Below are 27,881 nucleotides of genomic sequence, written 5' to 3'. Positions count from 1 at the left end.
TACATACATTAAACAATAAAATAACACTGAATAGCAATTGTGATGCTGACATTTTCATCTGCACCTCTCAGAGTTTAATCAGAAAATGTAAAAATCTAGTTAATTTAGCTGGAAGCATTTTCTAAAAAACAACAACAGAAGTGCTTTTGACTCAAGCAGCACTGGAATGGGACTCTGTCGTATAATGAGTAAACTAAACGCTGTCACGCTGTTTGAGCTTAAAGATTCAACCATTCCAGCATTAAAGATAGTGAGTCATGTCCATACTGAACCATTTTACAGATGTCCTCTCTTTCCCGTAGGTCTCTGTTTATCATGCTCGTGCTTCTTGTGAATTTCATTACCATTTCACGAGGTAAGTCGTTACTGCATTTAAGCTAAAATTACACTTCCTGTTTATATTTAAATTCTGTATCCAGCGTCTTTTCATTGTTTTCCATTTCCTATTTGCTGTCGAGGCAAAGACCTGGGTAGCATACTGGACACCCACCAGCTGTCAGCAGTCCCTCTGCCCACCTCAGAGATGGGTTATGGTTGAGCGCACAAAGTGCAGGAGGCTGATGAATGCACAGAGAGATAGAATACGACAGAGAGGTAGTGAGAGAGAGAGGTAGATTGAAAGAAAGGGGTGGAGGAGGGAGGTGATTACACCCACATCATGAATCAGACTATAAACTTTTAACGGTCGCCTAGGGGCCTCACATATAGACAGATGTACAGATGAGAAAGAGCCATGCCCATAGGCCTTCAGGGTAACAGTAGTGCAGCTGGTAAATGAAGGTGAAAATGTTTTGTCGCTTTGGGTTAAATAAAAATGTATATTATTGTAATTATGTAAAGGAATGATGCACAATAAATTAGTGCCATATTGATTATGGGATGATATTGGGGATTTTTAAAAAATGTATCGGTATTGCTCAGTGTTAGAACAAAATAAACTGTGAATATGCATTTCACCTATTTATGTTTATATTACTCTTTCTGTCTTCTTAATACAATCTTTAACACAATAACTTAAAGGAATAGTTCACCCAAAAATTAAAATTGTCATGAATTACTCACCTTCATGTCATGTCAGGATCAAAAACCTCTCAGATTTCATTAAAAATATCTTAATTTGTGCTCTGAAGGTGAACAAAGGTCTTACGGGTTTGAAACAACATGAGGGTGAGTAATTAATGACAGAATTAAAATTTTTGGGTGAACTATCTTTAAAAACAACAATAATTTGAGAATCAATGAGTATCCATTTTTCATATTGAACCATAAGTTGTATTGTTGTAATTCCTAAATTCACTTTTAGCATTTGAATTTATTGATTAATTTTAATTTAAAGTTTTAGGTCATTTAATTAATAAAATAGTAATATCAGCCATTTATCACAAAAATAATTATCATCTTATCAGAGTCAGCCAGAAATGTATACATTTTGATGTCAACGTATTTATCCTAGCCTAATATGCACTGTGTGTATGCCATTTGACATAAATTATAAATGCTGTGTCATTATGTCTCTGTTTGATCATCTTAACTATCCTCTGTTTGATGCAACCATTGCTATTTATTTGGGGGCGGGGTCATTTGTCTTACTGACCAATGGAAAATGGGTGTTTGAGTTTTGCAGTTCCATGTAGGGCTCAACTGATATGTGTTTTTCAGGGCTGATGCCATTTTATACGGATAAAGTAGGCCAATAACCAATATTTTGAAGCAATATCTGGTATAAAAATGAAAATTAATGTCAAAATTAAGAATAACAAAGGCACTGACAAAAACTTTCTTTAAAATATTTTAGTTTTGAAAATGACCGATAACCATAAAAATGCTTAATACCGGTGCCTATAATCGGTCGACCCCTAATTCCATGTGGTAACATTAGTGGTGCAAAAAGCAAACAAACTACATTCAATAAATTACTTCTTTGAAAATAGTTGTTATTTTTGCATTTCCACGTAGGGGTCGACTGATATGTGTTTTTCAGGGCCGATGTGATAACAATTATTACAGATCAAGTAGACCGATATTTTAAACCAATATGTATGTCTGGTGTAAAAATTAAAATTAATCTCAAAATTAAGAATAACAAGGGCTTTGCCAAAAACTTTCCTTAAATGATTTTAAATTACTTGATCAGAAAATTGGTTTTAAAAATGACCGATACCAATTACCTTAAAAATGCTTAATATCGGCTAATCTGTTTCGAAAAGGACAAACACAGATAGCCTTAAAAATGCTTAATATCGGCACCAATAATCAGTCGACCCCTAATTCCATGTGGTAACATTAGTGGTGCAGAAACTTTAGAAACTACATTTAAAAAATAAGTTTTGTGTTTGGAAAACTATTATGAAAATAGTCATTATTTTTGCAATTCCATGACGTTTTTCAGGGCCGATGCAAGATCAAGATCAATACAGATCAAGTAGACCGATAGCTGATATTTTGAACCAATATTTATGTCTGGTATAAAAATTAAAATTAATGTCAAAATTAAGAATAACAAGGGCTCTGACAAAAACAGTCTTTGAAAAATGATTTTAAATTATCTTGTCGGCAAATTGGTTTTGTGACAGATAATGGTAACCTTAAAAATGCTTAATATCTGTGCCAATAATCAGCCAGGGGTGCGTTTCCCGAAAGCAACTGTGGTTGTAAGTTCCATCATTACCAATAGATTTCAATGGAACTAACAACCATAGTTAGCTAATGATGCTTTTGGGAAACGCACCACAGGCCGATAATTGGTCGACCCCTAACTCCATGAGGTAGCACTAGTGGTGCAGAAAGTTAACACACTACATCTAATAAATGAATTATGCTCTTTATTTAAAGCTGCAGTCCATAACTTCTGGTGTTCTAACAGAACTGCATGTGTCTTGCAGAAGAACATTTTCAACAAAAAGTTTCAAAGCTTTCAGAATAAATTGAAATGTTAAGATTTTTTTAATTAAATTTAACTTAAAAGTATTAAATCCTTGTTTGGAAATGTATGATGGCTTGCTTATGCTGCAGTCCTACACAGTCCTTGAGTAGCTTTCAGATGAATGTTCAGTTCTGAGCACTTCTAAGAAATTGAATCTGTCAGTAGATTTTTCTTTTATACGTAAGGTCTGTTTATTTCTTGAGTTTTTTTTTTGTTTGTTTGTTGGATTTGAATAGTATTGCAAATCAATGTCACTCACATTGAGATCCTTGTGTTCCAGGTCTTGCTGATTTGAGTCCTTCTGATGGCAGGGGTGGTGTTTACGAAGACCTGAAGTGGAAAGCTGTGCTATGTTGTGGGCTGCCCTTTGCTCAGACACATAACGGTGGTCTTTCAGAACACCCACCTCTAGGACAGTGTCAGCTACTAAATGCTACAAAACCTCTTTCTGGTAAAAATCAATCTGTGTGATATTACAATCGTTGCTTTCGGAATTACATTTTTGGAATAAAGAATGAAAATAGTGTTTTCATGTTTGTAAAATGTTGAAGTAGTAATATATGTCAAAAACACTGTTGGTCAGTAGTCATCGGTAGCAGCGTTGCTGATAATATGTAAACTAAATCAGCGTATTAGAGTGATTTCTGAAGGATCATGTGACACTAAAGACTAAAGGAATAAATTATGTTATAAAATATCTTAAAATAAGTATTTAAAATGCTAATAAGATTTCACATTATTGCTGTTTTTACTGTATTTGTAATCAAATAAATGCAGCCTCGATGAGCATTAGAGACTTCTTTCAAAAAAAAAAAAATAAAATTATAATATCATACAATTTCAAAATTTTGAACGGTAGTGTCCAAAATAAATGAAAGGCAATTTATGAGTTAGTCTTGCCATTTCAAGGCCTTAAAAAAGCAGTTTTATTCATATTTGCATCAGATGACCTTCAGGTGAAGAGGTCTTAGCTACAGCTGTGAACCAGAGAGACTGAGAGGATTGGCCCCTCGAGTCAAGTAGATGGGTGCCATTACACATGCTAATCAATTCTCATTACTGCAGTAGGCCTCAGGACAATAATTAAAGTCTACAAATAAATTTATAGCATTTAAATGCAAAATAAGTTAAGGTCTGCAATCCTATTAAAGTGTGAAGTGGCTCTGCAAAAACAGAAAAGGAATCAATACAAATACTCAGAGGTGGATGCTTATTTTTTTTTCTAACGTGTTCATAAGTTGTAAAGAAAAAAAAAGTCCCCATCTACTTGAGTTGGACTTCTGCAGTAGTTCAAGTCTAAAACTTAACAATCCAGATAGAATTTCAACTAGACTATGAATAATTGATGTTTTATGTTGATTCAAAGCATCGTGTTTGTATCTTTCAAGTTGTTTATGCATCATGTAATGAGGCTGTGTTCTCGCAGAAATAATTTGCAGATGTTATTTCTAGAGGCTGCTAATTGCAATAGGCTGTGATGAAAGAGACTAACGTGGGAATGCAATCTCTTTTCAGGAAACTGTTTGGACATCCTGTGCTGGCTTGAAGGTGAACGGACAAATTTGATTTGTAATGCAAAGAGCCACAGAGCAGCGACCGCTGCAAGTCTGCTCACCGTTAGGCCTCAATTAGTGTGAGTCCCCTGTTTTCATTCTGCTTTCCACAGACTACTGATTAGCCGCTGCTCCAATTTGTGCTTAAATTGAATTCAGGACATATTAAGTGTGTACGTGGTGGGGTTATGCAGATGATATAATACATCTAGACTCTATACCTTAATTATTACCACATTTTCTTTTCTTGTATTATTTAATTAATATTTTTCCCCCTCCATTGTATATACAGATTCTAACTTAGTGATTATTTCTTCTGTAATAAAGATTAGCCTGTGTTGATCCCAAACTTAGGACACCATATGATAAATATTTTTGTTTGTTCCTTTTGTTGTGAGTTCCTTAGAGGCTTAATGTAAAGTTATGGATATTACGTTTTATTGATTATTTTATATTAACTTTTCTTTTTCATTTTAGCATACAAATGAATGTACTTTCCGGTGAAGCAAACCATGCTGCTCGGTGTGCTGGGGAAGATGCTGCCATGTGCTCCGTTTCTCTTCATGGCAGTGATGCAACTGTCTCACTGACCATCAGTATATCTTTGAATGAGAGTACTGCAAAGTCACCCGAGATGCAAGTCAGCACACGTCATCTGCGTAAGAACTGCCTTATGATTTACAGTTTTATTATCTATCTATCTGTCTAACTGTCTGTCATGGTTCTGTCGTTCTGTGATTCTATCTATTGTTATGGCTATCATTCTTTTGTTCTATTGTTCTGTCTGTCGTTTTATAATTTTATCGATCTATCAATCATTCTGTCATTCCATTTGTCATTCTATCTATCTTTCTGTCATTCTATCTATCGATCATATCTATCGATCATTCTATAGCTCGTTCTATCATTCCATTTAATGTTCCATCTGTTATTCTATCTGTCGTTCTATCGTTCTATCATTCCATTTGTCGTTTTATCTGTTGTTCTGTCATTCCATTTGTCGTTCTATCTATCTATCTATTGTTCTATCATTCTATCTATCTATCGTTCTATCTAACGTTCTGTCTATCTATCGTTCTATTGTTCTGTCTATCTATCGTTCTATCGTTCTGTCTATCTATCGCTCTGTCTGTCTATCGTTCTGTCGTTCTATCATTCTGTCTGTTGTTCTGTCTATCGTTCTGTCATTCTTTCAATCGTTCTTTCGATCGTTCTATCGATCATTCTATCAATCATTCCTTTTGTTCTATCTATCTGTCTATCTATCTATCCATCTATCATCTATCATCTATCTGTCTATCTGTCCCTATCTATCTATCTATCTATCTATCTATCTATCTATCTATCTTTATCTATCTATCTATCTCTGTCTGTCTATCTATCTGTCTAGCTATCTGTCTATTTATCTATCGTTCTGTCTATTGTTCTGTATCGTTCTATTATTCAGTCATTCTGTCTATCGTTCTGTCGTTCTTTCAGTCATTCTATCAGTCATTCTGTTTGTTGTTCTATCTATCGTTCTATCTATCGTTCTATCAGTCGTTTTATCAGTCGTTCTATCACTCTTATTCTATCTGTCGTTCTGTTGTTATAGCAATCGTTCTGTCATTCTGTCTATCTATCTGTTTATCTGTCTATCTATCATTCCATTGTTCCATCGCTCTATCGTTCTATCAATTGACCGTTCTATCATTCTATCTATCATTTTTCCCTTTCTATCAGTCTATCTATTGTTCTGTCTATCGTTCTATCTATCATTCTGTCATTCTGTCTACTGTTCTGTCGTTCTTTCACTCGTTATGTCTATCAATCTTTCCTTCTGTCTATCTAGCGTTCTGTCGTTCTATCTGTTGTTCTATCATTCTATCCATCGTTCTATCTGTTGTTCTATCATTTTATTAATCTATCTATCTATCTATTGACAGTTCTATCATTCTATCTATCATTTTACCGTTTCTATGAATCTATCTATTGTTCTGTCTATTGTTCTATCATTGTGTTTGTCATTCTGTCGTTCTTAGCTTTGGCTGAATGACCAGTAAGCAAGTTCCAATTTGGAATAATGCTGTTTTTATTAATCTTATGTTATCAAAGTGAAATCAGCCATTTCATTTCCTTCTTTACTGCCCATGTTTACTTGGAAGGGTGTAAAGTTACTAGAAGTGCTAAGTTTCCTTTTGGCAAAATGTACTGGAGATTTAGTTATTTCCTGTTTTTGTTTTTTTCAGGTCTTAAACATGATCTTATAACACAAACTTTCTAAGGGAAAACTGCTACATATTTTGTTCAAGATTGATTTAAACTATCGTTTATCTTGTTTGTTAACTCAATTTCATGTACTCATTTTTACTAACTTCCTTCATTTTCACTAATGTGAAATATTACAGTAGTACCTTTGCGTAAGTGACAGAATGATTGATCATACAGCTTGTAGCATGTTATTTTACAACAAAGTCACTTTTTGTTTAAAATAGGTTGTGATAATATATTAGGAACTAAAGATCATCTTCACAGTTACCTGTAAGTACATGACTGTTGCTTAATTGCTACTGTGAGTTCATGGAGACGGATGCCAGGGCAACAGGTGTTTTATTAGGGCGTGTTTGTTTTTTGGGACTGGAGGCTGAAGAATACACATTTAGTCTGAAGTGTTTTTCCAGACAGTGGATTTCATAATAGCATGGCTAAATGACTTAGGCTCTGTGTTATCGTTGTACAGGTACAACCAAATAGTTTAACAAAGCAAGATTGTGTAACATTTTATGAGATTAGTGAGATTAAAGGGATATTCAGCAAATAAAGTTCCTGTCGTCATTTACTTGCCTTCATGTCGTTCCAAACTTTGACTTTTTTTCTTCTTCTGTGGAACATCAAAACTTAAGTTCAGTGAAATATTCAAACCAGAAGCCATCAAACTGCAAAAAAGGACAAAAAAGCACTACAAAAACATCATAAAAGTCATTCATGTGACTCTTTCACTATATTACAGGCCTCGTGAGGTCTTACAAATCATCTGACTCTTTCACTATATTACAGGCCTCCTGAGATCTTACAAATCTTTTTTTACAAACCTGAAATGTGTTATTCACTGAAAATGTTGCTTAACAGACATGCTCACCATTTACTTTCATTGCTGCTGTCTGGACATGCTGAAAAATAAACCGATTGTGTTTCATGGAACAAGGAGACGTCAAGGGTTTGGAATGACATAAAGATACGTAAATGATATCAGATTGATCTTTTTGCAGTTGAATGATTCCTTTTGGTTTCATTTCAAGTGAACAAATTGTTCTGACATTTTCACTTCCTTCATTTCTTTGAAGTACATTGAACGTTTGTTGGAAAAGAAGAAAACGAGTTAATGATTAGAGCAAATGAATAAAAAGTCCCATCAGTGTAAGCCTATTTGTATTAATTGCAACAACAGGAGAATTTTTCTTTATAATGTGTTAGTGTCATGAGGTAGTGGTTTTAAAAGATAATGTTAGTCTGTTAATAAAGACTGCCTCAGCTGATTAGTAATAATGGTATTGCTATTATTAAAATAAAGCAAATTGCTTTGCCTGTTTTACAAAGCAGTTTTTGCTGAGGCCATCTTGTTCTAGAGCAACATAAATACTTTGTTCAGTACAAAATAATACTTGTGGACAACATACACATTTGTTTTTTTGTGTTCACTTCAAAATACCATCACCATCAGCCAGGCCTTTGTAGAATAAATGGCTCTGGCTTGGTTTTCCATTTGCTAAAGATGTTTTGCCAGTCTTCGAAAATGGGGATTTCCCTTTAAAAATGTGATGTGAAGATGTTAAACTGCCAATTTTTGCAGTATTCACACCCTCCACTACTTTTTTTTTTTTTTTTTTTTTTTTTTTTTTTTTTTTATAATGCAATGTGTGGATTCCCCACCCTCTGATAACAGCCATTGAAGGGTTGTGGATTAATGTTTCCAACTCTTATTGTAAGGCAGTAATTCACGATAAACAAGAAAGTATTGTAGAATAAGAAAATTGAGGGTTTATTCTTGCATGTAGGTCAGTTTCTGCTGTGTGTGTGACAAATAGGAGCACTTCAACTCAGTATTTATATTCTGATTAAACAAGGAAGTTTCTGTCTCAGAAGTAATATAAAATAATGCATACTCAACATATGTCTACTTTTAGGGCATCTGTGTGTTTCTCCTCAAACTAGGGTTGATTTGATGTAAAATAAATAAAATAACATTACTTGACTCACACCTTTCTGCATGTGGTATCAACATAAGCATATAGGATATTTTTTTATCTCAAGCCTTATATTCTTAAGTTTATATGGTGTAACATACAGTTAATGCTGCAAGATGAAAACTAAAAAGCAAATAAAAGAAACATACAGAAATTAAAACATAAAATATGTATACACTACCAGTCAAAAGTTTTTGAACAGCAGGATTTTTTTTTTTTTTTAAGTCTCTTCTGCTCACCAAGCCTGCATTTATTTGATCCTAAGTACAGCAAAAGCAGTAAAAATGTGTAATATTTTTACTATTTAAAATAATTGTTTTCTATTTGAATGTTTTTTAAAATATAATTTATTCCTGTGATTTCAAAGCTGATTTTTTTAGTATCATTACTCCAGTCACATGATCCTTTAGAAATCATACTAACATTCTGATTTGCTGCTCAAAAAAACATTTATGATGTTGAAAACAGCTGAGTAGAATGTTTCAGGTTTCTTTGAATAGAAAGTTTAGAAGAACAGCATTTATCTGAATAGAAAACTGTTTTAAATATTGATAATAATAATGATAATACATTTTTTTGAGCAGCAATTCAGCATATTAGAATGATTTATAAAGGATCATGTGACACTGAGGAATGGAGTAATGATGCTGAAAATGTAGCTTTGATCACAGTAATAAATTACGTTTTAATATATATTCGAATAGAAAGCAGTTATTTTAAATAGTAAAAATATTTTACAATATTACTGCTTTTGGAGTGTATTTTGGATCAAATAAATGCAGGCTTGGTGAGCAGATAAGAATTCTTTAAAAAAATATATTAAAAATCTTACTGTTCAAAAACTTTTGACTGGTAGTGTGTATGTATATATATATATGTATATAGCATTATTACCAGTTTACAAATAATCATTTAATATTTTGTGAATATCCTCCTTTCGCAGGAAGACCAGACCCTCCTGTCAATCTGCATTACAATGTGACGGCTGAAGGCGAGGTACTGTTCAAATGGAGTGACACACAACCTGACAGTGATGCCATAAACTATGAGATCCGATACTCATCCAATTCTTCACTTCAGCAGTGGGAGGTAATTGTTGGTGTGATGAATGTTGTATTAGCATTAAAAAGTAATGTTTGCGAAAACTGTTATAGGCCCCCAGAGAATTCCACAGAACGCCTCGCACATTTCCACAAAATTAGAATTCCTGCCATATGCACTATTCTATACATGCTTTAGTTCTTGCATGGTTGATGAGGAGCTACCTTCCTTTATCCAATGATCTCATTACAGTTTGTAGATATTTGTATCTAAAGTGTGGTTTTAGCTCACATACATTTTTGCATATTCGAATAGACTCCGAAATATACATTAAATATTTAACATATCGACAGCACCTAAAAAGTAAACCATTTTACATAAAGAACACTTTTTAGTTCCAACCAGTCTCCAGGGGATTTGTATTGATTTGTACATTTTAAACTAACAGTCAGTATGTTGATATTATGTTTCATCATATATCCAAAAGTACAAAAAATGTCATTTATGAATATAAACAATGTTTTAATGAATAAATCTCACTTAAATTAATCTAACATATTGTTTCTGTAGATGCTCCAACATAATTGTTAAAGAAAATGTGAATAATAAAATATTTTGACTATTCTGTTAGTGATTTCTTAATTTTTACTGTAATTTTTAAAATGTAATATGGAATTAACCTACACAGTGTGAATGAATCTGTTTGATCTATGGCTCTTTTAGATGGTGAAGGTCAAAGGACGTTCCTGGGTGCCTTTGAATGATCTCAGTTCTGGGATCAGATACATGGTCCAAGTGCGCTGCCAAAGCTACTTCCACTACTGGAGTGAATGGAGCCAACCTTTCTATCTCACACTGGATGGTAAGGATCTGTAATGCACATTAATTTTACATACTAATTCCCATTCATGCTGTATGTGTGTACATTTAGGTCATGAATTAATTTAGTTCTGCACCTCCCATTTAATGGCTCATCAGTTATAGTGAATGAGTAAAAATATGCAAATTCTGACATTTATGAAAGGGTCCTCAAAATGTTTTCTGCCTGATATGCTCATATTCCCATGACTTACAGCCTGCTGTTCTCAACAACAGAGTGCACAGGTCGACGCATTTAACCCAACATCATTCAGAGTCTAAAAGTGGTTTTTAGTGTGTATCAAACTTCATGCAAATGACTGCTTTTGCTGTTCCAGTTATATTTATCTTTCAAAGAGATTCATTTTCTTCCCTAAGCCTCCACTTAAAAGTTTGACGTTTGCTAATTACAATCATGTATACTCTCTGCTACTCTGCATCTGTATAATGCTTTGGCTTGTTGCTCTGCTCTCAGAATACCTCTTTGATTTGTCATCTAAAAGATGCATTCAATTCACTGTTCATTTTCAGAATGAATTACAATGCTAAACAGCCGGTTTTCTAATGTGAAAGCATTAATATGCCATTTGCTTGCAAACTGAGGTCAGATGTTGCATTTGCAAGGTATATGATATTGGCATACTTAATTCTTTCAAACCAGATAATAATAATAATATAATAATAATAATAATAATAATAATAATAGTAACCAATTTTCATTTCTGTAATTACCTATTTAAAAATACTATAGAATATTTAGACTTGTTCTTAAATGAAAAAAGGTAATGTATTGTAAATATTTATGAGGCCAGAGTAAGTACTGTCCTTGAGTTCTTTTACCTTATCATTGTTAGGTTTATTAGTACGGCTTAGATTCCTCCTTGTAAATAGTTTTTTATTAAAAGCCTTCATAATTTAAACATAACCGTGGTTTGCGTTTTAAATCTTTTGTTTAGCATCATGTTCAGTCTCAGGCCAATAAAAGATCCTTAAATTTATTGAAGTTGAGTGTGAGGAATGTATCTATCTTTAGCAGTTATGAAGGGGTCATATGGCTAAAATGATTGATACTGATTCATACTCAACTTCTAAATATACTCATCTGCTGTTTATGGAAGCGGTTTCTGCCACTAAATAAAATTCACCACTGAATAAAAAATAAAAAATGTAATTGCGACTTTTCAATATTGACTTTTTTTTCTCGCAGTTGTGAGTTTACATCTCGAAAATCTGACTTTTTTCTCTGAATTGTGAGATATAAACTCGCAATTGTGAGTTATAAAGTCAGAAATGTGAAATATAAACTCAGCTGTGACTTTGTTTTCTCAGAATCGCGAGTTTATATCTCGCAATTTTGACTTTTTTTTTTTTATAATTGTGTTTAAATTGCAATTGTGACTTTTTTCGCAGAATTGTGAGTTTACATCTCACAGTTGTGACTTTTTTCCTCAGAATTGTGAGATTACTATATATCTTGCAATTCTTTTTTCGCAAAGTTGGGAGCTTGTCTTGCAATTCTGACTTTATAACATGCAGTTGTGAGTTATAAAGTCAAAATTGCAAGATACGAGCTCGCAATTCTGACTTTTTTCCCCTCAGAGTAGTGAGTTTATATCTCACAATAGTGACTTTTTTTTCTCAGAATCGTGAGATTACTATATATTTTGCAATTCTTTTTTCGCAGAGTTGCGACTTAATGTCTTGCAATTCTGACTTTTTTACATGCAGTTGTGAGATATAAACTTGCAATTTTGAGTTATAAACTCATTTTCACTGCCATGTCTCTTTGACTAGTGCATCTTTGAGCCTATATTAAGTATAAGTAAAATACTTAAGTACTGTTAAAGTCAGATACTTTAAAACTTTTACTCTTTACTGCACTTTTATTTCAGTTGTTTTGGACTTGGTGACTCGTCGCTTGTAGTGGAGCACTGTAAGGTGTCTGTACTTTTACTCAAGTATGGTTTTTAGGCACTCTGTACACTTCAACTGTTCACGCAATTGTAAGTTTGTATTATGCAATTCCGACACTTTCAAGTTTATAGCTCACAATTCCTAGAAAGTAAGTCAGAATTGCGAGATTCACCTGCAACTTAGAGTGACTCAGTATTATGAAATGAGCATTTTTCTGTAGCTTGAATGAAGCAACTTCTAAGAAAATTCTTACTTGAGATAAACTGTAACATATAAACACTTTCCCATGGTAGATTAGAGCTTTATTTATGATCTTAGCTGAATACTGACACTGATCGGGTGGGTGTTTATTTATTTATTTATTTATTTATTTATTTATCTATTTTTTATTATTCTTTCTTCACTTGCTTTTAAATGCCCAGACCATAGCGGTGCCCGTGAGTAATATACAGATAAGAGAAAAAAAAATCAGTTGAGTGCGGTAGCCAGTCTTAAATACTGCTGCCAGCTAATGCTGCACTTAACTGCACTTTGGGCTGTCTGCATATTAGTTAATGTTTTAACTGTTTCAACTTGATTTGACGTCACAAGAGACTTGATTCTGTCTCTGTTTTCCTACTTTGATGCATTAGTTACGTAGCAGCTGTCATTTTGTATGTGCTTATAAGCTTTTTCAGTGCAGATCATACATAGTTTTTCTGATATGCCAGTTGAGTTGTATATTTTCAGAATCCATGCTGCGCAAGTCACCATAGCAACTAAGCTTCAGGTTGTTCACTAGCATTACAATAAACCCACTATCTCTTTGCTGCAAGGGAGCAAGATGGGAATGAGGGAAAGTAAAAATCAATAGGGTGAATCTTAACATCTGTCAGAAACATGTCTAGGTCATACTTCATCCTAAAATCAAACAAAAATATGTATTGTTTTAGCCTTGTAACTTTAAAATGTTTCTTCAAATAATATTTCTTCAAGTTGTTACTGTAATTCAGTATTTATGTTTGTAAATTATTATTATTTAGTGAAAAAAAAAATTATATATATATATATATATATATATATATATACATTTTACTGCAGTAATTTCATTACAGTACTGTAAAAATTTCTATATTACAGTGTTGAAAATCTAATAAAACCATAATTAAGAATAAAAAGTTACGCAGAATGTAAATCAAGTTAAGGTGTTTCATCTGTATTATGATATTTATAATTTTGGGAGAAAAGTGCTTAATTAAAATGTAAATAATGTCACAGTGGTATAAAAATAAGCTTAATTTGCTTGATGCAAAATATTTTGGTAACACTTTACAATAAGCTCACAGCATTAGCATTAGCACTAACATGAACTAACAATAAACAATATATTTTTACAGCACTTATTAAACTTTGTTAATATTAGTTGTATGTAGAGCTGCAAAACAATTAGTTGCGATTAATTGATTCAAAATAAAACGTTTACATACTATATGTGTGTGTACTGTGTATATTTATCATGTACATATATTTTCTTAATGTATATATTAAAGAAAAATATGGTAGATTTATATGTATATTTATATAAAATATAAGTTATATACAAGTGTTTAAATACAAATACATACATATGTGTATTTTATGTACATAATAAATGTAGACAATACACACAAATGGTATGTAAATAAACTTTTATTTTTAAAAAATGCTCTAAAAATGTTCATGACAGTTCACAGCACATTAACTAATTTACAGATACAACTGTTTGTACATTTTAATAATGTATTAGTAAATTTTAAAATTAATATTAACCAGATTAACGAATCCTATATAAATCTTGTTTATGTTAACTAATATAGTTGTTTCATGTAAACAAATGAAACATTATTCTAAAGTGTTCCCAATATTTCTTATGTTTTGGGATGAAAAGTGAACCACAAATGTTGTTGTCAAGAGATTCACCCACTTGCTGATATGCCACATGCTGTTCTTAAATCTGGTTTGTTTATTTGTATGTTTACGGTGCAAAAATGCTTCCTTTACATTTTTTCCTCTCTTTCTCTGCTCCTCAGTCAGTTACATCCCTGCTGAAGTCTTCACGACACCAGGGTCAAAGGTCACGGTTTACGCCGTCTTCCACAACCGCAGCTGGAGCGCGAGTAAAGCTGTGTGGATGCTTAACGGACAGGTGAAGATTCCGGAAAGCCAGTACAGAGTCATCAATGAGCAAGTTAGCTCTGTCACAGTGACGGTAGATGAACCAGGGTTTGATACTCTGATGTGCTGCCACCAATGGGGAGAAAGGTTCAAGTGCATCATCGCCTATGCCAAAATATACACTGAAGGTAAGCCATGAATTATGGAGAGCATCTCTAACCATACATTCAATAAATGTTGTTTATTTAAAAAGCTAGAAAATGTAAAATTGGCTTTTTTCCAGGAATGTTTAATGCAGATATTACCTGCCAGAGCAAGAATTCAGTAGTGGACACCATGAGCTGTGAGTGGAATAAGAGCGCTTGGGCACAAGTCAGACTACTTTACAGGTAAAAGCATGATAGTTCAGCCATTTCTATTTTAGCCAGGTTGTGTTGCATAGATGGTAAAGTCTTACTTTTTGTTGTAGACAATATACATCAATGTGTGAGACGATTTCAGAGATCGAGAGCAATGAAGAAAATGAAGAAAACATGTCTTTGGTAAAGGAGTGCCCATCTGGAGCAGGAGACCACAGAGAGTGCACTTTAAGAAACCTTAGCCTGTTCTCTTGCTACAAAATCTGGTTGGAAGTGGAGGGAGGGCGTGGGAAAGTTAGATCATTTCCTGTCTATGTTGCACCCATTGACCATGGTGAGTTTCAAAGTTTTTCACCAGCATTCCAATGAAATTCAAAGTGACAGTATTCTTTTGACTTTTGGTTATAGATCAAATTGCTGACAAAGACTGGAATATATCAAGGACATTTAAATATATCTATATAATAGTATATAATATTTTTAATTAAATATTAATATATTTTTCAAAAGTAGATATAATTAAATATCAACATACCCAGCTTTTCAAGACTTTGCAATTTTTTTAAAAAATGTTTTTGAAAGAAGTCTCTTATACTCGTCCAGGCATTTTTTTAATCAAAATATAATTATACAGTAATATTGTGAAGTATTATTAATTTTTTTAATTATTATTATTATTTTAATAGCACTTCTGTTCAAAAATTTAGGATCAGTAAGATTTATAATGTTTTTTAAATACATTTGTTATGTTCATCAATGGTGTATTTTATTTGATCAAAAATACAGAACAAACACATATTATGAAATAATATTGGGATTTAAAATAAAAGGTATAAACTAATATACTTTAAAATATAATATTCATATGATACAAACCTGAATTTTCACCAGCCATTAATGCAGTCTTCAATGTCACATGATTCTTCAGAAATCATTCCAATATAACAGTTGTGATGCTCAATATGTTTTTGGAAACTGTAATACTTTTTTTCAGGATTCTTTGCTAAATAGAAAGTTTAAAAGAACAGCATTTTTTAAAAAATGGACATCTTTCCTAACAATATACAGTACTGTTTGGTGTCAAAGTACAAAAGTTTGGTGTCAGTACATTTTTTTTCTTTCTTTTTTTTCTGAAAGAAATTAATACTTTTATTCAGCAAAGATATGTTAAATTGATAACAAGTGATAGTAAAGTTGCAAAAAGGATTTGTATCAGCCTATTAAAATGATTTCTGAAGGATCATGTGACACTGAAGACTGGAGTAATGACTGCTAAAAAAAAATTAGTTTTGCATCATATAAATAAATAGTATTTTAAAGGATATTAATAGCAAACAGTTATTTTAAATTGTAATAATATTTCACAATATTTCACAATATTACAGTTTTTTTCCTGCATTTAACCAAATAAATAAAGCCTTTGTGTGCATAAAAGACTTTAAAAAAAACACCAAAAATCTGATCCCAAATTTTTAAAGACAGTGTGTTTTAAAATATAATTTATTTCAGTGATTGAAAAGCTTAATCTTCAGTAGCCTTTACTTCAGTGTTACAGTGATCACGTGATCCTTCAGAAATCATTCTAATATACTGAGTTGTTGCTCGAGTAACATTCCTTTTTTCTGCATTTTCATAGTTGAAGACAGCCGTTTTTGTGGAATCCATGATATGTTTTTCAGGATTCTTTTATGAATAGAACGTTCAATTGAACAGCATTTACTTGCATTAATTCTTCAGTTTAGATCAAGTTCATGTGTCCTTGTTGAATAAAAGTTTTTATTTTGTTCAAAAAATCTTTTGAATGTTAGTGTATAAATGTTTTCTTCTGAAAAATGTTTACTTTTTGTGTCTCTTGTAACCATCTGTTATTCCAGTTACTTGTGTCTGTCTCTGCTTGCCACTCTATTCACATTGCAAATTGAGATGAATAAGAGTTTCCCTTGTGTTTTTTTTTCTTTCAGTGAAACCATCTCCTCCCTCAGTCTTGGAAGCGACCACTATGCCGAATAAAACCCTGAGCGTAAGCTGGAGACGCCCCCATTTACCTGTATACGACATGCAGTATGAGCTGCGCTTTGTGGATTTGCGAGGGATGGCAAATACGCAATGGAAGGTAGGAAGAAGTTTCTGGAAGCTGGGGTCTCAGGTGGACAATGAGACCAGAAAGCTGAATATAATATATTTGAGTAAATGCTTCATGCATAATGATCAATCACAGAGTGCATGCAATGAATTACTGTAATTACTCTGATCTGTATATCGGTCTTATCTGTATAATTGAGAGATTTGGAATTTAAAAGATGATAAGCTTAAAAGATGATAGGCTAAATTGATCCTTTTTTTTTTAATTTAAATGTTCTTCTTACTGGAACTTCTTAGCACTTCATTTTCAATTTATCCCTTTCAGATTTCAAAAGGAATACGGTTACATTCTGTACTCGGGTATAAGCTCTGTAATCTTCTGTGGCATTTACAGATGAGTGTTATGTCCCCTTACAGGTCATCAGTCCTCTTCTGGAAACACAGGCAGAGATTCAGCTTGAAGAGTCCTGTGTTCAGTTTAAAGTAGAAGTTCGCTGTAGAAGACTGAATGGCACTGGATACTGGAGTGACTGGAGCATGAGTTACACTTCAGCTGTTTACAACAGGAAAGGTAACGTTATCAATGTAGTTGTGCTACTGTTATAAGCCTATATAATTCAGAAGCCCTAATAGGTATGGAATATTAATATCTTTTTTTGGTTATATGAAATTGAAAACGTTTAGAGCGACTATAGTGTTACAATATGGTTGTAGACTTAAATATCAAAGCTATTTCAGCCTTGGTTAAAGGGATAGCTCACACAAAAATTAATATTCAGTGATATTTTTGATGAAATCTAAGCGCTTTCTGACCTATCGTAGACAGCAGCTGACCCTTTCAAGGCCCAAAAAGGTAGTAAGGACATTGTTAAAATAGTCCAAGACATCAGTGGTTTAACCTTAATGTTATGAAGCAATGAGAATAGTTTTTGTGCGCGAGGAAGACAAAAGTAACAGCTATATTCTCTCTTCTATCTAAGTCTTCGAGGTTACAAGAAAAAAAAAACTGAAATTTTTCATAGTCTCTTAGGGTTTCTCTTAGGGATGGATTTTTGTTGAAATCTTCCCACACATGAAAACATTTTTGACAGATTTAATGTTAAATAGCTTTGGGGTGTCTGTAAGATTGTGAGTAATGACTTCCTCCAGTGAAACATGGGAAATACATCACATACCATTGACATTTAAGGACAATATAAAGTTGAGGCACTTATAAGTTAGATATTGCCAAGTAGTTTTTGTGGTGAAAACCACAGTACTTTGTCAATATATATGACAACAGCATAAAATCTAAATCAATGAACACAGACCAAAGCTGGAACTGGTGTAAAGAATATGCAGGTGAAAACAAATCCTTGCTAGCTGATTTAAAAAGATAAAAACAATAAAAATGATTTGACAAAAGAAACCTTTCTTTTGTCTTCGCCTTGGAAGCGCATGTGATTCCTCATGCTTCTTCTGAACACACACCTGCTTTATTATATCCATCTGTACGTCTGTGAGTCATGATGAGTAACTTTGTAATTTGTGTGAACTTCATAGGAGATGCACAAGGATGTGTTTGGAGAACTGATGACAGTTCTTAATAATAAAAATATTAAACTTAAATTCTTTCTCTAAAAAGTCGTAATTTCTTACATTTAGTTATACTAAACATGCAGACATCCTAAATATGAGTTGCTCAGTAAGTAAATTAGTTCATATGCAGCTTCCAGAGCTGCAAAGTTTAATTTGTCAGTGCGATTGTAATCATTTAAATGGTTCTGTGTATATTAATTGACTTTGTCTCCATAGTGAGAATGTTTTGAATTGAACACAGTTACGGTATAAAGTTTATTAGGATTAATGGAAATTGCACCACATATCACCCACCGTGACTTCCTAAACCTTGCGTATCGCTGTAGGAATGTGAACTGGAACGCTACTGCGGGGGTGGAGATCAGCGTGTGCTTGCAACACCATTTGTCAGTTCTTTATACCACCTTTCTAACAGGTTTACATTAGTGCAGAGCTGTCTGCTGGTGCCAGAGCTCTTGCTTTTGAAGTAACTGTTGCTAGCAGATTGCCGTCAGCATTACAGGATATAATTGTCTGTTACAGTAAGTATGGAGGTGTAGGAATTTGCCTGAGAGAAGACTTGCAAATAACAGATAAGGGAGATGTATTTCATTACATAGTGAGACTTCTAGCAAAACAAAAATGTTGGAGTCATAGCCTTGTAGACAGCGCTCCATCATATGATGCAAGAGCAATTTGTCTGTTCTAAGTTCAAGTCCCAGATTTTCCAGATCCTGTTCCCACATCTCTAATCTAATTTTTTCTCTTTCTGTCAAAAAAAAAAAAGAAAGTAAAATTCTTAATGAAAAGCTTACAGTATCTCACAAAAGTGAGTACAACCCTCACATTTTAGCAACTTGGATATATTTTAGAGTTGTCAATATGCAGCTTGTATAGCGGTGTATATTTACTGTCCCCTGAAAATAACTCAACATACAGCCAAAGTGATAACAGCACTGTCATTTAACCATGCAAAGCCACATGTCCTATTTATCATGTTCATGTTTTTGTCTGCTTGACAGGACCATACAAAGTTGTGTATCTTGTATTAGAGCAGTTAAAATTTGGTGCCTTGTGTACATTTCTCTCCTACTAACCACTGGATGTTCAACAAGGCACCTCATGGCAAAGAACTCTGAAGATTTGATAATTAGAATTGTTTCTCCCCACAATGATGGCCTAGACTATAAGAGGTTCAGTAACAACCTGGAACTGAGTTACAGTACTGTGGCCAGGGTCATACAGAGGTCTTCCAAGACGGGTTCCATTGCTGAAGACAACCTGTCCAAGAGCATGAATTACTGGAACCATGTCCTATGGTCTGATGAGACTAAGATAAACTTGTTTGGCTCAGATGGTGTCCAGCATGTGTGGTGATGCCCTGGTGAGGAGTACTTTGGACACTGTTTTGACAAGTTCACTTAGGGTGTACTCACTTTTGTTGCCAGCTGTTTTGACAATAATGGCTGTATGTTGAGTTATTTTTAAGGGAACAGTAAATATACACTGCTATACAAGCTGCAAAATAAAAAATCCAAGTTTCATTTCTATAGTATTGTCCCTTGAGAAGATATACTAAAATGATTGACAGTTATTTTAAATTGTACTATTTTACAATATATATATATTTTTTTTTTTAATCAAATAAATGCAAATGCATTATTCTTGATGAGAATAAAAAAACATTTTTAAAAATGCATTCCTATATGCCAGCCTATTAACTCTTTCCCCCCCAAACACGTAATTTTACATTATCCTTGAGACAATGCTTCCCCGCCAAACATCGAATTTTACGTTATCCATGAGACGATGCTTCCCCGCCAAACACAGAGTTTTACGTTATCCATGAGACAACACAGAATTTTGCGACAATGCTTCCTCGCCAAACATGGAATTTTACGTTATCAATGAGACGGCGCTTCCCCACCAAAAAAAAATTAAAATTTTCCGTTATCCATCAGACAACATGGAATTTGAGACAACGTTTCCCTGGCAAACATGAAATTTTCCATTATACATGAGACGACACTTCCCCACCAAACACGTAATTTTCTATTATCCATGAGACAATGCTTCCCAGCTAAACACGTAATGTTCGTTACCCACGTGAATACAGAATTTTCCATTATCCATAAGACAACATGGAATTTGAGACAATGCTTCTCTGAAAAACACAGATTTTTCTGTTATCAATGAGATGATACTTCCCCACCAAGGACTGAATTTTCCACTATCCAAGAGATGACGCTTTCCCGCCAAACACAAATTTTCTGTTTTCCATGAGACAACGCTTCCCTGAGAAACACAGAATTTTCTGTTATCAATGAGATGACACTTCCCCTCCAAGCACAGAATTTTCCACTATCCAAGAGATGACGCTTTCCCGCAAAACACAAATTTTCTGTTTTCCATGAGACCAACGCTTCCCCGCCAAACATGGAATTTTCTGCTATCCAAAAGATGACGCTTCCCCCGTTATCCATGAGACAACACTTTCCCACCAATCACAGAAGTTTCCACGTTTTCACTGGTATAGGGGGCATTATTATGCATCTCCTTAATGAGAATATCCTGATCAAAGAATATCCTGATCAAAAACACAGGCGAGGAAGATGCATGAACAAACGATCTCATACGTAGGCAGATACAGTGATCATCAACAATAAATGCATATAAATGAAAACTGCCTAATGTTACAGAATGAAATGGTGATCCAGGAGGTGGTTTAGGACCGTGCAAGCATTGGGGTGCTGATGGAAGTGATCTACTGCATCTTTGCTTTGCTTTGATCATTGTACTGAATATAATCCAGATGTAGTATTTGATTAAAAACATGGTTTTCTCAGCTCTTTGCTTAAAATGTTGCTTTTTTTATAAAACTTACCTACATTCAAGTGTTGATTTAAAAATTAATGCTTGAGGCTAGAATAAACAGATTTTTTGTTGTTTAGAAGTAGAGGCTTTGTTCTTTATTTTGATGTATTGCATATTCAGATATTAACACAAAATTCTCTGGGGGCCATGAAATTTAGTAAAAATGATCAAAAATGATAACTTTTTTCAAAAACGCTGGTGGAGAAAGAGTTAATATCCTCTTTGAACATAAAATGTAGTGTCCTGTAGATAATCATGACTGTGTGGTGTGTCATTTCAGCACCAGAAATGGGACCAGACTTCTGGCGGATTATACAAGAGGATACTGCTAGAGGTGTGACAAACGTCACCCTGATCTTTAAGGTTGGTAAAGATTGATTTAATTTACTCTAGCAACAAAATAAATGTGATTATAAAAAGTTTGAGCTTAAATGTTTTTGTCACTTTTAGCAGCCTGTCCTAGCAGGAGATGCATATAGTTGCGTGGAGGGTCTTGTGATTGAACACCAGGCCTCAGGCAGAGCCGTGTGGTCAGATGAAACAACCTTGGCTCAGTTTCACTCATTCCAGTGGAGGAAGGAAGCGCACACAGTCACCGTTATGTCTCGCAATGCTTTAGGCATTTCTACACGGAATAGAAACATGACGCTGTTGCATCAACCCAAACGTGAGCTAACTTGCTTCATACCCTTCCTGTAACATCACACATTTTTTTATCATGCAGTCTACCGTTGCCATTGTTTTCGTTTGATGAACAAGAAGTTTTGTTTGCCTTCAAGCAAATAATGTCTGTTTATGTGCCTACTCATGGTGCGTTATTTCATCCGGACATTAATTTACAGAGTAATTGTTTTGATAGAAGCTTGGTGTTGTTTGTTTGGTGAAAGGGTTGTTGGGGTGGGAGATTTTTGAATTGGTTATTACCTATACACAATAGTACTCTGATATTTTGTTCCGGCTTGTTATTATCTATTCCTGCAATCAAAGTGTTTTTCACATAGAAATTATATAGATTCCACTATTTACGTTTATTAATTTCCTTTTTTCCTTTTCTAGGACGATGTGTACGTTCATTCAACGCAGTTGCTAATGCTAGCTGTGTGTATCTTTCTTGGAGCCTGTTATCTGATCATCCAGTGCCTCAGTCATTTGTCATCGAATGGTTAGACCTAAACAAAAACCCCGAACAGGACGTGTCTCTCACTGAGAGGCTGCAGTGGGTCAGAGTTCAGTCCGCAACGAGAGATCTCTCCCTTTGCCGTATGTGATTTTGCGTATTATTCCTCACATTTGCATATCAGTACATGACGAAAATAAAAAGAAGGTTTATCCTTACAAGTATAAATGATCTTTGACAGGGTAATTTGTTTTTGTACAGGTCGTTTTTATGGCTCAGAGGAGTTCACCTTGTATCCAGTGTTTGTGGATGGTGAAGGGGAGCCGGTGCGATACACAGGTGGGTTTACAGCAGTGACATCAACTAATGCATTGACATCATTATGTGATCAGTTAAACCCCTGAAGACATTTGTACGTGCATTTGGTGCTAGGCGAGGGGCCTTTGGTTTACATTCATTGCAGGATTACGTAAAACATTTATTTTGACAACAAAGTACACATTATACAAATATCTGTCTGAAAAAAATATTAGACATTGTTATTTTAAGAAAATGTATGAAAATCATGTTGATGTGATAGAAAAATTAGTTTCTCTTTGTTTTGTCATCCAGCTACAAGGGGAGACCCTGCAGCGTACATACTCCTACTGATCATTGCGTTCCTGTCTGTGGTGCTGTTTGTCACTCTTCTGATGTCACAAAACCAGTAAGACCTACAGCTATCTTCTTTTGGTCGAAATAAAGATGGTTGCAGTATCATTATGTTTTGTCTGTGACCCCTAGAGGGTCCAGTGAGGTACTATATGGGTCTGCTGATTATATTTATTATATTTATTTATTTTTTTTAAACAGATTTTTGTGAAACGATTAAAATAAGCATTAAACCAAAATTGTTTAAGCTGTTATTTAAAGCGAAATGATTTGTTCATGTTAAAAAACTGTTAAAGTAAGATTGTAACGTGTAAATATGACTAAATTATAAATATTATAATTGCTTTACAATGTAACTATCATGCCAAACTATGTAAATGCATAAATACAACACCATACATGTTAATATTTCCTGGGCTTTAATGCGACACTCAGTTTTGTGTATATAATTGGAGGACCCTGCTCTACCACTCTATTTACCAATGGATAAATGTGTTAATCGAGAACAGTGGTTCTCAAAAGTGTGGTACGAGTGCAACTAGTGGTACACAGAGGAATCACTAAATTAAATATAAATTAATGTTAAAACACAATACACTTTCATTTAATCTTTGAGTAAAGTTTTTATTTTGTAATTTTTTTTTACAGTTACATGTGCAGTATAGTTTTTATTGAACTGTTGGGTTTGTTAGCACTGTGCAGTGTTAATGTTCACACTGTGTATTTAAAAGGTTAAAGTGGCTGACAATAATAAATATTCTTATTAGGAATAAAACTGCCTCCCTTTTGAACTCTGCAGAGCTGTAGCTGAATAGTTAGGCCTACTACGCTACTGCATATAAGCACATAGTAGTACTTGGGGAGCCAAATATTTTTGTACTTGGTATAAAAAGTTTGAGAACCACTGATCTAGGATGTAAAACCAAAGCTAAAAAATGGCCTAGAAGGGAACCCCAGGTATTTAGACTTGTATGGCTTAATATAACTTAAATGATGTCTTGTACTTAAATATGTAGTTGAAAACCCATGAAAGATTTAAGTTTTTTTTAAAAATCCACATCGTTTTATACATATTTTGGACTATGGGGGGGGGGCACCATTATTTCGATTAGATCAAATGGTTGCACTCTGTGAGCTGGCGCAACATGTTGCTATTTTAACACAACTCTGAAAATAAAATACTGATACGTTGCTGCATTGTGCAGCTTTTGGTTGTCATTTTCAGTTGCAGGGCAACAAGAGAAGAAATGCAAGTCTTCACTGCTTTCTTAGCGATAAGAAGAGGAGATAAGAATAAGAACATGCCTGTGGACAAATAAAACTTCCTAAAGACTCATGTCTTTGTTCTCTACACTTTACACGATGTGGATTTTTTTTTTAAAGTGCCCCTCTTATGGAATATGAAAGGTTCATATTTTGGTTTTGGGAGTCCCCAACAACAGGCTGACATGCATGCAAGGTCAAAAAACACTTTCATTGTCTTATATGGATTTATTTTTACCTTTTTTGCTCAACGACTCCCAAACCATTTACTCAGTGAATCATTTGTCCAAACCCCTTGTTTGCGTGATGCTAATCTGCGGTGATTGCTGCGATGACCCATTCTGTAGTGATTGGTCTACTGCGTGCAGTGCATTTCGAAAACAGAACGCCCATCACCATTACTTAGCCCACAGCTCAGTGGTAAACACCCAAACAGCCATGGAATATGCATTAGCCCAACGCAGAAATGTATTGATAAAGCACTGCAGTTTGTACACCAACGTATTGCTCTATTCTTTATCAGAGCTCCAAGTAATAACAACGACAGACATTCACTATTCAGTGATGCATTTCTAGACAATTGCGAGTGAACAGATATTGCTGTTAACTGGTTAGCCAGAGACCTACAAGCTACGCGGAGCGAACACAAAACGCATAACTAAATACGTATTTCGCATGCTACAGAGTACAAGAGAGCAACAATTTTTAAAGGATGACTCCACTTTCAGAATAAAAATTTCCTGATAATTTGCTCACCCCCACGTCATCCAAGATGTTCATGTTTTTCTTTCTTCAGTCGCAAAGAATTAAAAATTATTGAGGAAAACATTCCAGGATTTTTCTCCATATAGTGCAGAGCACAGCGTCTTCTCGACATGATGCTGTCCACAGGAATCCGCTACAGTGTTTGAAGAAGCAGGGGTTCAAGTTTTTCCCTAGTCTGTGTGCACAAAAAGTCCAAGGAGGGCAATATGACATCAACATGAAACAGCTTGGGATTTGTTTTAAAAACGACTCATTGAAATGATTCAGAGTCGACTCTTTCTTTTGAGAGACTATAACTTTATACACGGTGCACTTTCAGATTTTAAACTTTGCAGGATGTTTTCATTCACTTAGAGCTGTTACACACTGTGTGAAATCAAATTTTTTTTAAAAATCCATAATAGGGGCACTTTAAGTAACACAAATCTTTCATGGGGAAAGTAAGAGACATCATTTACGTTATATTAAGCCATACAAGTCTTAATACCCGGGGTTCCCTTGAAAGAAAAATCCTTGGAAATATAACAGTCAAATTAAATTATAAAATCATAGACCTTCTGTTTATTAACTGGATTACCTTTGATCTAGCAGAAGAACACATTAAAAAGATTTAAGGAAGCTACAGTATATATTGATTTTTTTTTTTTTTTTTTAAGCCAGTTGTTTGAATTAAAGTGAGGCATTGTAATCTGATTTGTATGGGATTTATTTGGTCGTAATGAAAGTCCGATATAACATACATAAATTGGTTTACAGTATGTAATGTATATAAATTGGAATAATGCTCATTCTTAGCAATAGAATAGTTTGCTTGAGGGTAAATATTTCACAAGTTCTGCCAGAGAAAATTACTAAGGTAACAAATACAGTTAAATTATTGCTCATCTGCTTAGACTTGATTGCGGGAAATATCGTGACTTTGTGTGCCACAAAAGGGAGTGGCAAAAGTTTGGATTTTACAATGTGGGTGATAAAATCTTGATCTGCTTTAGATTCTGGTAAAAGAATAGTTCACAACAAAATGAACATTTGCTTAAAATTTATTCAGGTCATCCAAAATGTAGACGAGTTTGAACCAATGGTTCCTCTGCATCGAATGGGTGCCGTCATGACTGAAAGTTCAAACAACTGATAAAAACATCAAGATAATCCAAACTAATCCACTCGACTCCTGCGTGTTTCTAAGAAACAAAACCATTGCTTCTGGCCAAAACACAAGTCCGTAATCCACAATAATGCTTTTTCCAGTAAATAAAGTCCATCCCCTGTTGTCCTCTCACATCAAAATCTACCGACATATTTGTTTACAACAGTTTTGGCTTGCAAACGGTGCTTGACCTGTGCATATTTCTTACAGGATGAGAAAACTCATGTGGAAGGATGTTCCAAATCCCAACAACTGCTCCTGGGCCAAAGGAATGGACTTCAGGCAGGTCAGTATCAGTAGATCCAGAGTCAAACAGAGGACCGTTGTTTAGTTGATAAATGAAAACATGAGGCATTTAATCACATCCATGATAAACTGGTAAAAAATGCTGCATGTGACGCTGGGAGGAGATGGAGTTTTAACACATTCAGTATATATTAGTTTCTTTCTCCTTGCAGATTGACACCATGGAGAGCTTGTTCCCTCACTCAGAGGGGCTCACTGCCTGTCCACTGCTGCTGGTCTCTGAGAGCATCTGTGAGGTGGAAATTATCGAGAAGCCTCATCCTGTGACGCTTGAACACGAAAAAGACAAAGTTCTCATGTATAACTCTGGAGACAAAACGACTACCGGTTCTGCCGTTCTAGCAGACTCTTCTGAGCCTCTGTCTCTGGAGGCTTCCACTGCTGCTGCTACCCCGGAAACATCAGGCCAGTCCTCGGTCACATACTCAACCGTTCTGCTCTCCGATCAGCCCAGTCTCCTTCGGAAGCAGCAGGAGAGTCTGAGCAGCTCCAGTGATGAAGGCAACTTCTCTGCCAATAACTCAGACATTTCCGGCTCCTTCCCTGGAGGACTCTGGGACTTGGAGAACCATGTGTGCCCGGATAGCGCCAATCCTCGCCATTCCAGCTCCTACAACTCCGTGGAAGAGTTCTCGGAAACATCGGATCAAGATTATGAAGCTTCAGAAAGCACAGGTGTAGCCAAAGACCTCTACTACCTCGACGTGAACGAAGAGGAGAAAGATGAAGAGGAGATTGAGGAAACGCAAGGTGAACACGAAAAAAAAGAGAAATCGTTATGAGGGTGGATGCCAGGCCACTTCTGGAAGGCAAAAATTCCACATCCGTCAATTCCAATAATGTATCTCACAGCATTCCTCTTTATCTGCCTCAGTTTCGGACTGAATCCATTAATCCGCCCTGAAATAATAACAACAGCAGCGCCACTTGGTGGTAATGTGGGATAATGCTTTTTTCACTGGATGGAGGTCGACAAAACACCTCAGAGGTTTTCCACTAGGGCTGCACAATTTGAGAAAAAATTGCGAGTTCAATTAAAAAATTTAATTTTAATTTTTTTTTTTTTTTAAGGGACAGACTGCATGATCTTTGAAAAAATCTAATTGCATTTTTTT

The 27,881-nt window shown here is 34.6% G+C and overlaps 1 protein-coding gene across 1 annotated transcript in view; it reads left to right on the top strand.

Moving 5' to 3' along the window:
• The window catches only part of lepr (leptin receptor), a 35,359-nt gene extending 7,478 nt beyond the window's left edge, over positions 1-27,881 (top strand). The window contains 19 exon segments of the mRNA XM_051111555.1: positions 303-355; positions 3,204-3,374; positions 4,439-4,556; positions 4,954-5,135; positions 9,643-9,788; positions 10,464-10,602; positions 14,561-14,833; positions 14,929-15,034; positions 15,115-15,338; positions 16,966-17,117; positions 17,504-17,657; positions 21,798-21,880; positions 21,968-22,184; positions 22,574-22,777; positions 22,896-22,973; positions 23,247-23,340; positions 26,671-26,746; positions 26,919-27,525; positions 27,528-27,881. Of these exon segments, the coding sequence (XP_050967512.1) occupies positions 303-355; positions 3,204-3,374; positions 4,439-4,556; positions 4,954-5,135; positions 9,643-9,788; positions 10,464-10,602; positions 14,561-14,833; positions 14,929-15,034; positions 15,115-15,338; positions 16,966-17,117; positions 17,504-17,657; positions 21,798-21,880; positions 21,968-22,184; positions 22,574-22,777; positions 22,896-22,973; positions 23,247-23,340; positions 26,671-26,746; positions 26,919-27,525; positions 27,528-27,670 (3,220 nt within the window). The 3' untranslated portion in view covers positions 27,671-27,881.

This window comes from Labeo rohita, chromosome 6 (genome assembly GCF_022985175.1).
Source record: "Labeo rohita strain BAU-BD-2019 chromosome 6, IGBB_LRoh.1.0, whole genome shotgun sequence".
In the NCBI taxonomy this organism is placed as follows: domain Eukaryota; kingdom Metazoa; phylum Chordata; class Actinopteri; order Cypriniformes; family Cyprinidae; genus Labeo; species Labeo rohita.
This window is presented reverse-complemented; position numbering and strand designations above follow the sequence as displayed.